The 12816-nt window shown below is 37.6% G+C and overlaps 1 protein-coding gene across 2 annotated transcripts in view; it reads left to right on the top strand.

Annotated features, from left to right (window-relative positions):
• Positions 1 to 7054: 7054 nt before the first annotated feature.
• The window catches only part of LOC100016358 (arylacetamide deacetylase-like), a 109931-nt gene continuing 104169 nt past the window's right edge, over positions 7055 to 12816 (top strand). The window contains exon 1 of one of the 2 annotated variants that reach the window (XM_001370241.4): positions 7055 to 7296. In XM_001370241.4, the coding sequence (XP_001370278.2) occupies positions 7156 to 7296 (141 nt within the window). In that variant the 5' untranslated portion in view covers positions 7055 to 7155. The remainder of the gene's footprint in view (positions 7297 to 12816) is intronic. The other variant, XM_056808458.1, reaches the window with a different exon arrangement.

Below are 12816 nucleotides of genomic sequence, written 5' to 3'. Positions count from 1 at the left end.
AGTTAGACCTATTAACAATGCTCATTTAATATATTCATTTTTCTTTTTAAAAATCAAATGAGCATATTTTTAAAATAGGATTTAATTTAAAATATTTTAATTAGTTAAACATAATGTCTCTGAAAACATTAAGTCAAGTTTGAGATTTGTTTCAAAACCTTATTTAAACTTGAGGTTGAAAGCATTCTCTTCTGGGAAAGAGACTTTTTAAAAATCCCTTACTTGATCTATTAGAATCTGTACTAAATATCAACTCCAAGGTAGAAGAGTGGTAAGAGTTAGGCAATTACAGTTAAGTGACTTCCCCACAGCTAAGAAATATCTCAGGCCATATTTGAACCAAGGACCTCTCATTTCCAGGCTTGGCTCTCTATCCTCTCAGCCACCCAACTTCCCTGGGAAGGGAATTTTTTTTAAGCATCTGGAAGTCTCTTGGAGAAGTATGTTGAAGGCAGGATTATCATTCAGAAAGGTGATGGACAACCACACTCAGGCAGATAAAGATAGACCAATGGCATGTCTGTCTACAACCCATAAGGAAGAGCTAGGAAAGTCAGAAATCTAAGAATGGAAGCCAGAAACCTAAAGATATCAAACAAAAACAAATAAGCTAAAAGGGAAGGGAAAAAACCCTTCTCATGTTAGGTGACCTCAATAGTAACAAAGAACTTTGGAAGTAGGGAAGGTTTAGGAGGAAAAATAATGAGTTACATTTTGAAAATTTTGAGTTTAAGATATCTATTGAATATCCAGTTTGAAATGCTCAAAAGGGATGGGGGAGGGGTGCAGCTGGGTGACTCAGTGGATTGAGAGCCAGGCCTATAGAAGGGAGATCCTGGTTTCAAATCTGTCCTCAGATACTTCTTAGCTGTGTGACCCTAGGAACATTACTTATCCCTTACCACAGAACCAATATATAGTATTGATTCTAAGATGGAAAGTGAGGGTTTTAAAAAATATTGGAGATAAGAGACAGGGGGTCAGCAGAGATGACAGAATAGGTTGATGCTCACATCAATCATCAATAGAGAAATAAATGATCATTAAATGTATAGAAGCCAATGAGATGACAGCTCACAGTGAATGAACTCAATTTTTCTATAAACAGGAGAAAAGATCTCTGAGAGAGTGGGGAAGTAGAGACATAATAAAGGATTGAGGAGGGATGAAAAGGTTTGGAAGAACCATCGTGTAGAGCAGGACAGTGAATAAAGGGAGATATAGGAAGATCGTCTACCTGGAAGATATGTTGAGATTGTGTGACATAAATTTGTAATATACTCAGTTAAAACAGTTCCATGATTTTTTTTTTCCATCAGAGGCACATGTATGGGAAGAGAAGCAATGAATGATGGGAGTGACTCAAGGGTAACAGTTAGGTGGCCCTAACTGATGATAAGATGAGAGAACTAAGGATTCAAGAGAGGAAGACAGTGGAGAATTGAAATTAATTCACCTAAAGGTCAAGATGAGGAGAAGAAAAGAGAGTGGGGAGTGTAGAGAAGAGGACCTAGGAGAGAATTGGGGGGTCAGAGGATTACAGGTCACAGTAGGGTAATGTTTTGTGAGGGGAAGAAGAAGGGATGAAAAATCAATGGATTATGGTCAGGTAAAGCAATTTTGTAATTCTTAAACATAGAGATAGTAAGTTAGTGGGTAACAGGAATATCAAGGGTATGACCATTGTTGTGTCTGATCGAGGTGGGGTAGAGGAGTAGTTCAAGGGAAGTGAGTGAGTTGAGGAGATGAATGATTATGGTATTTCAGGGAGAATCAATATGCATATTAAGAACCCCAGCACAAGACTAGGAATTAGAGAGGAGAGGAAAAATTATGAGCTGATACCAAACTCACCAAGGAAGGAAAAGAAGTGACATGGGGGTCTGGAGACAACAGTTACCCACATTTTGATTATGTGATAGATATGAATAGCATGAGCTTCAAAGAAAGAGGTTATTGAGTAATGGGAAAAAAGGAGAGAAACTGGCAATGAGGAGTATGGAGTATTCCATCTCCACACATCCACCAAAGAGCCTAGGAGGCTGAGTGAAGGTTCAGTCAATACTGGAAAGGGTGGCCAGAGAGCTTCTATCCTCAGGGAGAAGTGTGGCAGGGGACTTCTAGTGTTTTCAAATTCTATTTAGATGAGGAATATGATGATGTGATAACTAGACACACCACAACAAAACAAAATCCTAAGGTGATGTTAAGAGAGTCATCTCATCCAAGAATTAGGAAATGATAGTGCCACACCTTCAGTTATGGATACATGGTGTAAGAAGGTCATAGATAAGCTACAGAGTCCAGAAAAGGGCAAGTAAAATGGTAAAGAGCCATGAATCACATGAAAAGTGGTTGAGAGAACGACAGAGCAATGGAGAGAAGAGAAAAGTTGGAATAGTGTTGAGGAGAGTGACATGATGGCTCTCTTCTGGAACCTAAAGGACCCGTATGAAGAATAAGGTTAAATTTGATCTAGTTGGTCTTAGAGGCCAGAAACATGAGCACTCGATGGAAGTTACAATTGAAGTCAATCAAAGTCGATTTAGGATTTTCATGGAAAATGTCCTAACAAGTGGAGTTGTTAATAAGAAATGCTTTGGGACACAGTCAACATGAGATTTTAAGCATTTTGTGAATTGGATTGAAGGGCTGCTGAAGTCTCTACAACTTTGAACTTCTATTATTCTATGAGATTGCTATCTAATGAACTCAAGAGAAAAGAAAGAAGAGTCAGATTAAAATGTCACATGGTTTCTGAGAGCCAGAATGTGGAGGCCCTTTACATAAACAGCAAAATGGTGTAAGCCAAAGATGGAAATAGAAAGGGGGAAGATGGGGTCCAAATACAGAAGAGTATTTCTCTCTCAGATTTCTGAGGGAGGTAGAAAGGATAGATAGCCAGTTGCGCTATGATAAATGATATCTAGCATAGATGAGTAAGGAAGAGACATGAGAGGATAAAAAAAAATACCTGCCTAAATGTAGATTCCCCTGGTCATGACTGACAGCTGGAACAATAAATTTCAAAAGACTCTGGAATGTTGCTAAGGGAATTTTCCAAGAATATGATTTCATAAGAAAGGAACAACCATTTCTAGATTCAAATAGAGCTGGTTCATGGTGTGTAAATGGTTTTTAAGGTCAAGCTTATGAGGCAGCTAGATAGCTCAGTGTATTGAGAACCAGGCCTAGAGACAGGAGGTCCTAGGTTCAAATCTGGCCTCACACACTTCCCAGCTGTGTGACCCTGGGCAAGTCACAACCCTCATTGCCTAGCCCTTAGCACTCTTCTGCCTTGGAGCCAATACACAGTGTTGATTCCAAGATGGAAGGTAAAGGTTAATATGTGTGTGTGTGTGTGTGTTTATATATATATATATATAAATGAATGAATGAATAAATAAAGTCAAGCATAAAATCTAAGAAGTGACAATTTCTGAAAAAAAATCCCCTTTTATTGAATTTCTCCATTTCTTGCTGTTTCTGTGTAATGATTTGTACTAAATTCATAAGGAAATAGAGAGTTAGAAGGTAGTATACTCCCAGGAAGTAAAGGGAAGGGCAGTGATAGAAATATTTTTTTATGGTACTTTGAGGTTTATAAAACATTTTCCTCAGAATAACCACCAGGTAGACCTTGCTCCCCACTGTCACTCCCAGATTCTCTTTAAACTCTTTCACTCAGTCACCCTTTTTGAGATGAATCTCAATCAAAAATGTTTGTGGTTGCCATAGTATGCTGACTTTCATAAAATTCTCCTAGCTTTCTCAAAAAGAACCACCATATTCTTCTCCTCCCTAGTCCTGCCTCACCTCATAGTAGGAGAGTTTGGCATTCATGGAGATGGTCCTTCAAATTCTCTAACCTCTTAGAGTTCCATGATATTGTTATAACTAACAAATAGCTGTTATGGCAATAAATATTTGGAGCCAAGCTGTTATAGGTAAGTATTATTTGTGGAGGTTGATAAAAGCTACATAGATCAACTGTGTACACCACTGAAACAATTTATTCTATGAGGACAGGTAGGGAAAGGAAACAGGAGGTAGGAAGTAGGACAGTGAGTCTCTAAATCCTTATCCTATGTCTAAATTCTTAATCCTATACTAAGATCTCTAAGAAACCTATATCTAAAAGTCTTCTTGCCTGAATAATCAGGGTTAAACCAAAGCTACTATCTGTAACAGTTAAAATTATAGTTGAGACTGAAAAAAGTCTAAATTTAAATGATCGCCTAGGGAAATCCCAAATAATAAAATACCCAAGTCAGCTGCCAAATTTTTATGGTGATTTAATTACAATAGGAGGAAGAAAATATTAGAGGGGGAGGAAGGGAAAGGGAGAGAGGGAGAGAAGGAAAGAGGGAAAGAAGAAAAGGTGTTTAACTCAGAACCACTCTGGCTCAGGCTGAGCCACCACGGGCATTAAGGCCTTGGAGAGCCAAGGCAGGGAAAGGGGTCAGACCTTATCACTCACTTGACCAATCTAAAGGAAAACAGTCGGCAGGGCTCCTCCAACCTCAACCTCCAGGATCGAACTACTCTAGCCCTCCTCACAGGAAGTCCCGAGAATTCCAGAGGCTGTTCTCTACCTCACTTCCTGCATCTCACATGTGCCAATGGAGGCTCAAGCTTGACTTAGGACCACCCAGAGGTCTGTCCCTTTTTTTCACATGTCTGTTGAAGAACATTTTCTCAAATAATTAAATCTTGAGTTTGCTGCAGCCCTTCCTAAACTTGCTACACTGAGTAGGATGGAAAATGTGGGTTTCCAAGACCTGATTCTGTTATTCCAAGTATCTCTATTGTTATTGATCAGGAAAGAGCTAAATAAGATCTTCCAAAGAATGGTCTGATTAGGGTGGGATAGTTTTGAAATTCAAATCTCTCTTACTAATATTAATTTCACTATCTTAACTAATTGCTGAACCTTAAATTGATAATGAACTCCTTAAAGTAACATATGAAATGAAACTGTTAGAAGTAAAACACACACACACACACACACACACACACACACACACACACACACACACACACAGAATTCTACAGCTGCTCTCAAAGTGCTGTTGAGAAAAGTCCTCAGAGTTTGACCTTACTCCCTCAAAGTACCGAGAGGAAAAACCCCTCAGTAACTAGACTCTTTCTCTATAGATTTTTATATTTCAAACTCTCAAAGGAACTGTCCAGTCATCTTGACTGAGAAAACACTCAGATCCCTGCTTGGTAGGAAGACAGGGAAAATTGGAGTCCAGTCTCATAACTGCCTGTCCTTATAACCACTGCTCTTAAAGAGACAGAGTGGGATTAAATAAAAACTCTTCATAACAATATTTTTTTCCACCTGGGCCCCATATTAGATCTTTCCATTTGCTATATGTGTTCAACTTCTCTATTTATTAGAAACTTGGGCATTCCCTCTAGGATCAGAATCCATTAGCTATCTTTTTGTCTCTCCCTACACTTCACCTTTCCTACAGCTTCCTCACTCTCTTTGGCATCTCCAATCCTCAGTACTTTCTCAGACCATTACCCTACTCTGACTTACTGCCCTCCCTCCCCAACCTCAACCCACTAGTGATGAAGCTCAACACTTTGGCTCTTCCCTCTCTTTGAACCGATGAATGCATGCTCACGTGGGCAAGCAAGGGCCTGAGATGGCACTGCCCTCTGTCTTTTCTTTCTTTTCACAAGGGCCTTATGAAATTTCCAAAGCTCCAAAGAGCAAACCACCAAAAATCTAAAAGTAGAGTTTCCACACAGACAGTTCTGATGAGGCACCAACAGAGCCACAAAGTGAGACTTAATTGACATTTCGGGGACTCTGTGCACCAAGGGAATGGACCTGTCCAGTGGCTATCCCACAGTGAACATGGTAGGGCTAGAGGTTTGGAACAAGTGCTTTCACTTGAAGCTCCCTCTCTTCAAGCACCCAGATGCTATTTGCAAGAGTGGTCCCCTGTTTAGGAGGCATTTTACATTTCTTGCCTTGCTGTATGTTTTCAGTAAATAACCCTTCATAGAAGTTAACTGATAAAAATTGACTATGATGAAGAGAATTTTGCCAAATTGATATTAGAGGGGAACATAACAGAATTGTATTTGAAGGGATCTATTCGAAAGACATCTGTCTGTATGGGATGGCTCTCAGGGAGGGAAATTGGGTGGGAAAGGGGAGAGAGAGATACATGAGATATTATGGTGATATAAGAAATAGAAAATATCAATATAAATATTATTTTTAAAAATTCTTAAAACAAAAATATCTAACCCCTGCCTCTCAATGGTACCACTAGAATGTTACAGAGGAAGATATAAGGGGGGCAGCTGGGTGTTTCAGTGGATTGAGAGTCAGACAGAGATGGGAGGTCCTGAGTTCAAATCTAACCTCAGATACTTCCTAGTTGTGGCAAGTCACTTGACCCCCATTGCCTAGCCCTTACCACTCTTCTCCCTTGGCACCAATACATAATATTGATTCCAAGACAGAAGGTAAGGGTTTAAAAAAAGAGAGAGAGAGAGAGAGAGAGAGAGAGAGAGAGAGAAAGCTATAGCCAGACATACTTGGGGAATCTAATGTACTATAGTACATATGAATTGGGAGACTAAATGCAGATTCTTGTTATATCAGCTTCAGTGATCTTCACTAGTGAACCCTGCAAGGAAGATCAACAAGCAGTCCATTAACTGATGTATCCCTTTTGTTTCTGGGTGAGTCTTTTTTCCTCTCATAGTTACAATTTTTCACCTTTCACCTCCACTTATAAGTAGAATGTCAATATGGGATTTTTCACTTCCATTTATAGGTAGAAGGTCAATATGGATTTAGTTCGATTCCTTGAAGAACATATTTATTTGTCAAGAAGTGAACAAAAGGGCAGACAGTGTGTGTCATATTTAAATTGAACTTGACTGACAATCTGTGAAGTATGTGATTTCAAATACACTCTATTTATTTCCCCTCATTAATATTAATTGTCTCATCTATCTACATAAAAGATACTCATTGGTCAAATGGCTCAACCTGGGTGGATGAAATATTTAAATTACAAGGACAAAGTATACCAAAGTTAAAACTCTCAACCTCACATAGTTCATCAGGATAGAGAAAAATCAGTAGGTTGTTTTGACTGGAAAGACTGGGATAATAACATGATGGGGCCCAAAGCTCTGTGCCTTATGATTTTTTGTGCTCTGATGGCTTGGCATATGCATGCAACTTTCTCAGCAGACTATGAAGAACCCTGGAGAGTATTGTTCATTCATTTTCTGGAGAGATTTTTTCACATTATGGTAAGATAAGCATTTTCTTCCATGTGTATTTTTACTGATTACTGATTTCAACTCAGTGTGTATATCTATTAGTTTTGATTTCTAAATTGTAGATTATTTCCCCTTATTTCAACTACTCATATAATACTTGGTAGTTGTCATTTTTACATAGCAGAAGGAAGCACAGTTACTTATTAGGAGTCAACAGCTGCATGTAGGGATATGGATGATGAATATTATATAAGGGACTAAAGATAAGGGGAGGTGAGGACAGCTAGTTGGCTCAGTGATGACCAGAGGTCCTGGTTTCACATCTGACCTTCCATACTTTATAGCTGTGTGACCCTAGGCAAGCTACTCCTCTCCAATTGCCTAGACCTTACCACTCTTCTGCCTTAGAATTGATACTTGGGACAGATACTAAAATGGATTTAAATGATTCTAAAATAGGTAAAAAGGATTTTAAAGGATTCCAAATTGGATAAAAAGGATTTTAAAAGAAAGAAATTTATTATATAAAATTATATAAGTAGTAATGAAAGTATTTGAGGTAATTTTAGAAATGCTTACAATAGCATCAAAACAAGAGAAATTAAAGGTGTAAACATAGACAAAGAGGAGATATAACTATCCCTATTTCCAGTGGGTGTAATTATTTGCTTATAAAGTGCTAACAGATGAGTATTATTATTAATTATATTAGCATTATAATTATGAGTATGTATTAATTAATGCTGATTAAACCAATTAATATCTTTAACAAAGTTGCACAAAAAAAAATAAATCTGTAAAAATCAATACCAATTGGAGGTAACTATGTTGGAGGCTCAATGTATGGAGAGTCAGGCCTGAAGATGGGAAGTTCTGGATTCAAAGGAGGACCTTAGAAACTTCCTAGCTATGTGACCTTGGGCAAGTCACTTAGCCCCCATTGCCTAGCCCTTACCACTCTTCTGCCTTAGAACCAATACACAGTATTCATTCTAAAAAATAAGGGAAGTGTTTTTTAAAAATCAATAGCAATTCTGTATAAAAATTGCAAAATCTAAGCCACAATAATAAAAATGTAAACACATTCAAATTATCTTCAAAATACATAAAATAATCAACAATCAATCTACCAAAATACAAAGTTTCCAGGGTGGAAAGAAGTAATCTGTAACAGTCACAAGGGACAAGGTTATTTGTCTGTTTAAAGTCCAAGGAACGAGTTCCAGAGTGAAAGCTGCATGGCTCTGATCCCTGGAATACAAGTGAGCCTCAGTTTTAATCCTTACATCCCACATGAGCCTACAGTGGACTACACCAAGGCAGGAGACAAAAACTAGGAGGGAGCCAGGAAATCAGTAACTCTGGACCTGCAGAACCTCTGGAAGAAATACAGAAATCTCTGGGCAATCATTCTGAGATGAAGGTTCAAACTTGAATAAATTAAAGCTGGAGGTCTCACCCTGCCCAGACTATGGCAAAGCCCCCCTTTAGATGTTCAACAGTGTGTTTTAGAGGCCTTTGATGGCTAATTATCCCCAAGTCATTGACAAGGCAGAAGGTACATCATGTAAAGAAACATGCTACAACATTGCTAACAGTTTTGTAACATTTGATATGGAGAAATAAATTCCAGTATAAGGTTAAGAAGAGAAATTTTAATTAATTCTCTAGTTACTAATCCAAAACTATCATACTATCTCTGGGAGGAGTTAGGTCAAAGTAACATCTCGGTGTCATAATACCCTGGGAAGCATGCAGTTGCCATAAATCTTCACAGGATCAAACAACACCTGGGTATGCCAAGGATGTTTTCCTCTGATTTCATCAGGACAGCTATCTATGCACTCATCATTCCAAATGAGCCCAGCTCCTTCTGCATGAGTTTCAACTTCCCCACATAGTACAGAACTGAAGTTTTTATTCCTCCAACAAAAGCTCTTAATTTTGTTCATTGCTATGATATTCTAGTACCCCAAACGATATCCTTTCTAATACTATGGTTGACATTCTCTTATTATAACTGACATTTTAAACACAGTTCACTAACTGGGTCTAACTTTTTCCAAAAATCATAGCTACAGTTGTCTACCTAAAGGATTATATGGGATCACTTGATTTATGATCAATAATATAAAAGCTATTTTTAAAAAATAATTTTCCTTTCACCTCCCAGCAGGTTAATTGTATCTGAGTACAGAAACAGTCTATAAAACCTGATCCACAAACAAGCCCACAAAGCCAAACTAGGTGATGAATTTACAGAGTACAGAATAGGTGGGCAGCAAAACAAGCCTCTCCCAGGCTCATACCACATTGGAAGTACAAAAAAAAAAGACTCTCCTCCCAAGGCTGGATTGTGAATGCCACAGAAGGAAATAAAGGACAAAAGCAAAATAAAGCACAGACTGCATCCCCCCCTCAAACCTCCACCAGACCTAAGCAAATCCCAATGATAACAAAATCTAAAATCAAGAAATAGCCTGGAAAAAAAATTTGTTTAAAGAACTTGAACATAAAAAGTTTCATAGTGACAGAGAAGGCCAAGGAAGAACCACAGAAGACAAAGACTTTAAAATCTCTCTAAGCAAATCCTCAAAGAAAAAATGCAGATTGGGCACAAGGCCAACAAGAATTTCTAGAAGAGTTATAGAAAACGATTTTTAAAAAAGCAAAAATGTGATTTTAAAAATCAAATAAAAGTGGTAGATAAAAAAATTGGAGAAAAATGAGAGCTATAATAAGTTCAAAAATTCTTATGTATATATATACATATATATACATACAAACATACATACAAACAAAAATATGTCTATATATCCTTAAAAATCTGAATTGGCAGAGAGCCAAGATGAAAAATTAATGGAATAAATGCAGCCTAACTCTCCCAATATTCCCTTCCAAACTTGAAGTTAATGCCTCCAATTCAATTTAGAAGTACCACATTCAACAAAAGGTTGAGATATTTTTTCCAGCCCAAGAAATTTGGAAGGTCTCTGACACTAGGGGAGAAACTGATCTGGAATACACATGGCAGCAACACCAGCAGTAAGCCATGGAGACAATGGTGACAATAGAAGTAACAGCTCAGAAGATTTCAACATAGAAACAATGAGGAAATTGTACAACTATTCAAAAAGTGTTAACAGAGAACCCCAGTGAAAGTACTGGTTAATAATTCATTGCTGGTGGGGTTGTGAATTGATCCAACCATTCTGGAGGGCAATTTGGAACTATGCCCAAAGGGCGATAAAAGACTGTCTGCCCTTTGATCCAGCCATAGCACTGCTGGGCTTGTACCCCAAAGAGATAATAAGGAAAAAGACTTGTACAAGAATATTCATAGCTGCACTCTGTGTGGTGGCCAAAAATTGGAAAATGAGGGGATGCCCTTCAATTGGGGAATGGCTGAACAAAGTGTGCTATATGTTGCTGATGGAATACTATTGTGCTCAAAGGAATAATAAAGTGGAGGAATTCCATGTGAACTGGAATGACCTCCAGGAAGTGATGCAGAGTGAGAGGAGCAAAACCAGGAGAACATTGTACACAGATACTGACACATTGTGGTACAAGAGAACGTAATGGACTTCTCCATTAGTGTCAATGCAATGTCCCTGAAACTGCAGGGATCTAAAAAACTATTCACAAGCAGAGGATAAACTGTGGGAGTAAAAACACCGAGGAAAAGCAACTGCTAGACTACAGGGGGGAAGGGGATACGACTGAGGAGAGACTCTAATTGAACACTCTAATGCAAATACCAACAACATGGAAATGGGTTCGAACCAAGAACACATGTGAAACCCAGTGGAATTGTGTGTCAGCTATTGGGGATGGGGGGAGGAAAAGAAAATGATCTTTGTCTCCAATGAATAATGTTTTGAAATGACCAAATAAAATATTGTTTTAAAAAAAAAAAGAAGAAAGTACTGGTTAAAAGACTGGACAGTGTTTGATGATTCCATTGTTTATACCCACTTCTGAGTCACAGATCTATGGAGGAGAGGAACACCAGTGCTTGGGATCACAAAGGAGCTGAGATCTTGAGAAGAAATACTGCTAGTGACTGCAGAGGATCAGGGGCCCTTCCTGGGTAAGGACAGGAGTGTAGACCAGGAGAGCAGTGACCACATACCTCTATGAGTCACATTACCTTGGAAGCACTAGAAACTTACAAACCTCCAGAACTACAGACATAGATATATTAAAAACACCATACGAAGAGAGGAATATATTTTTATCATTGGGGAAGTATGAGATTAAAATGAAAAGAGGAGGAGGGGGAGAGAATGAGAGCAAAGAAACATTAAGGGAGACAGTGATCTGAAACAAAACTAACTTTTCAGGAGAGATGGAAATAAAAATAAGAAACCAAAAAAGGATAAACAGAAGAAAATTGAATGGAGGAAAATACACAATTAATTTCCCAACTGTGAATGTGAATGGGATGAACTCATCCATAAAACAGAAATAGCAAAATGCATTAGAATCTAGAATACAACAATATGTTGTTTATAAGAAACACACTTGAAACACAAAGACATAATAAAAATTAAAATCTGGGACAGAATCTATTTTAAGAAAGCCGAATTTAAAAGGCAAGTATAATAATCGTAATCAAAGCAAAAGCAAAAAGAGACCTAATTAAAGAGATAATAAGGGAAATATAGGCAATGAAGTTGTATCAATACTAAACATAAATGTACCAAATTCTTAAAGGAAAAATTAAATGAGTTAAGGAGGATATATACAAAACTATACTAGTTAGGGAATTCCAACATTCCCATCTAGAAACAAGATAAAACCAAGTTAAGATGATAAATATAACTGTACAAAAATTATATTACATATACCTCTGTAGAAAATTGAATAGGAATTGAAAGGAATATGTCTTTTCTCAGTTGCACACAGCACCTTCAAAAATTGACTATGTATTAAGGCATAAAAACTTCAAAAATATTCAAAAAAGCAGGATTTTTAAGTGCATTCTTTTGGGACCATGATCAAATAAAAATTATAATTAATAAAGGGCCTTGGAAACATAACCTAAAAATCACTTGGAAACTAATCTAATCCTAAAGAATGAGATGGTCAAAGAAAAAATCATAGAAGCAATGAATAATTTCATTAACGAAAATGACAATGAGGAAAAAATATCAAAATATAAAGATGAAGCCAAAGGAGTACTAGGAGAAAATGTGTATCTCTAAAAAATAAGTTTAAATCATATTTTTAAGAAATAAAAAGAAGAGGTACCTGGGTAGCTCATTGGATTGAGAGTCAGGTCTAGAGATGGGAGATCCAAGGTTCAAATCTGGCAATAGATACTTCCCAACTGTGTTACCCTGGGCAAGTCACATAACCCCCACTGTCTAGCTCTTCTGCCTTGGAACCAATACACAGTATTGGTTCCAAGACAGAAGGTAAGGCTTAAAAAATTTTTTTTTTTTGCTATGTGGTAGAATGTTAGTAGATTCCTCAAGGAGCACTGCCCAACGCTACCAGTAAGCAAGCTCCTTGCAATTGTTTTTCCAGTAGCTAATTTTAGGT

Source organism: Monodelphis domestica, chromosome 8 (assembly GCF_027887165.1).
Source record: "Monodelphis domestica isolate mMonDom1 chromosome 8, mMonDom1.pri, whole genome shotgun sequence".
NCBI lineage: Eukaryota > Metazoa > Chordata > Mammalia > Didelphimorphia > Didelphidae > Monodelphis > Monodelphis domestica.
Note: the sequence above shows the minus strand (reverse complement) of the source record. Positions and strands in the feature narration are given on the sequence as shown.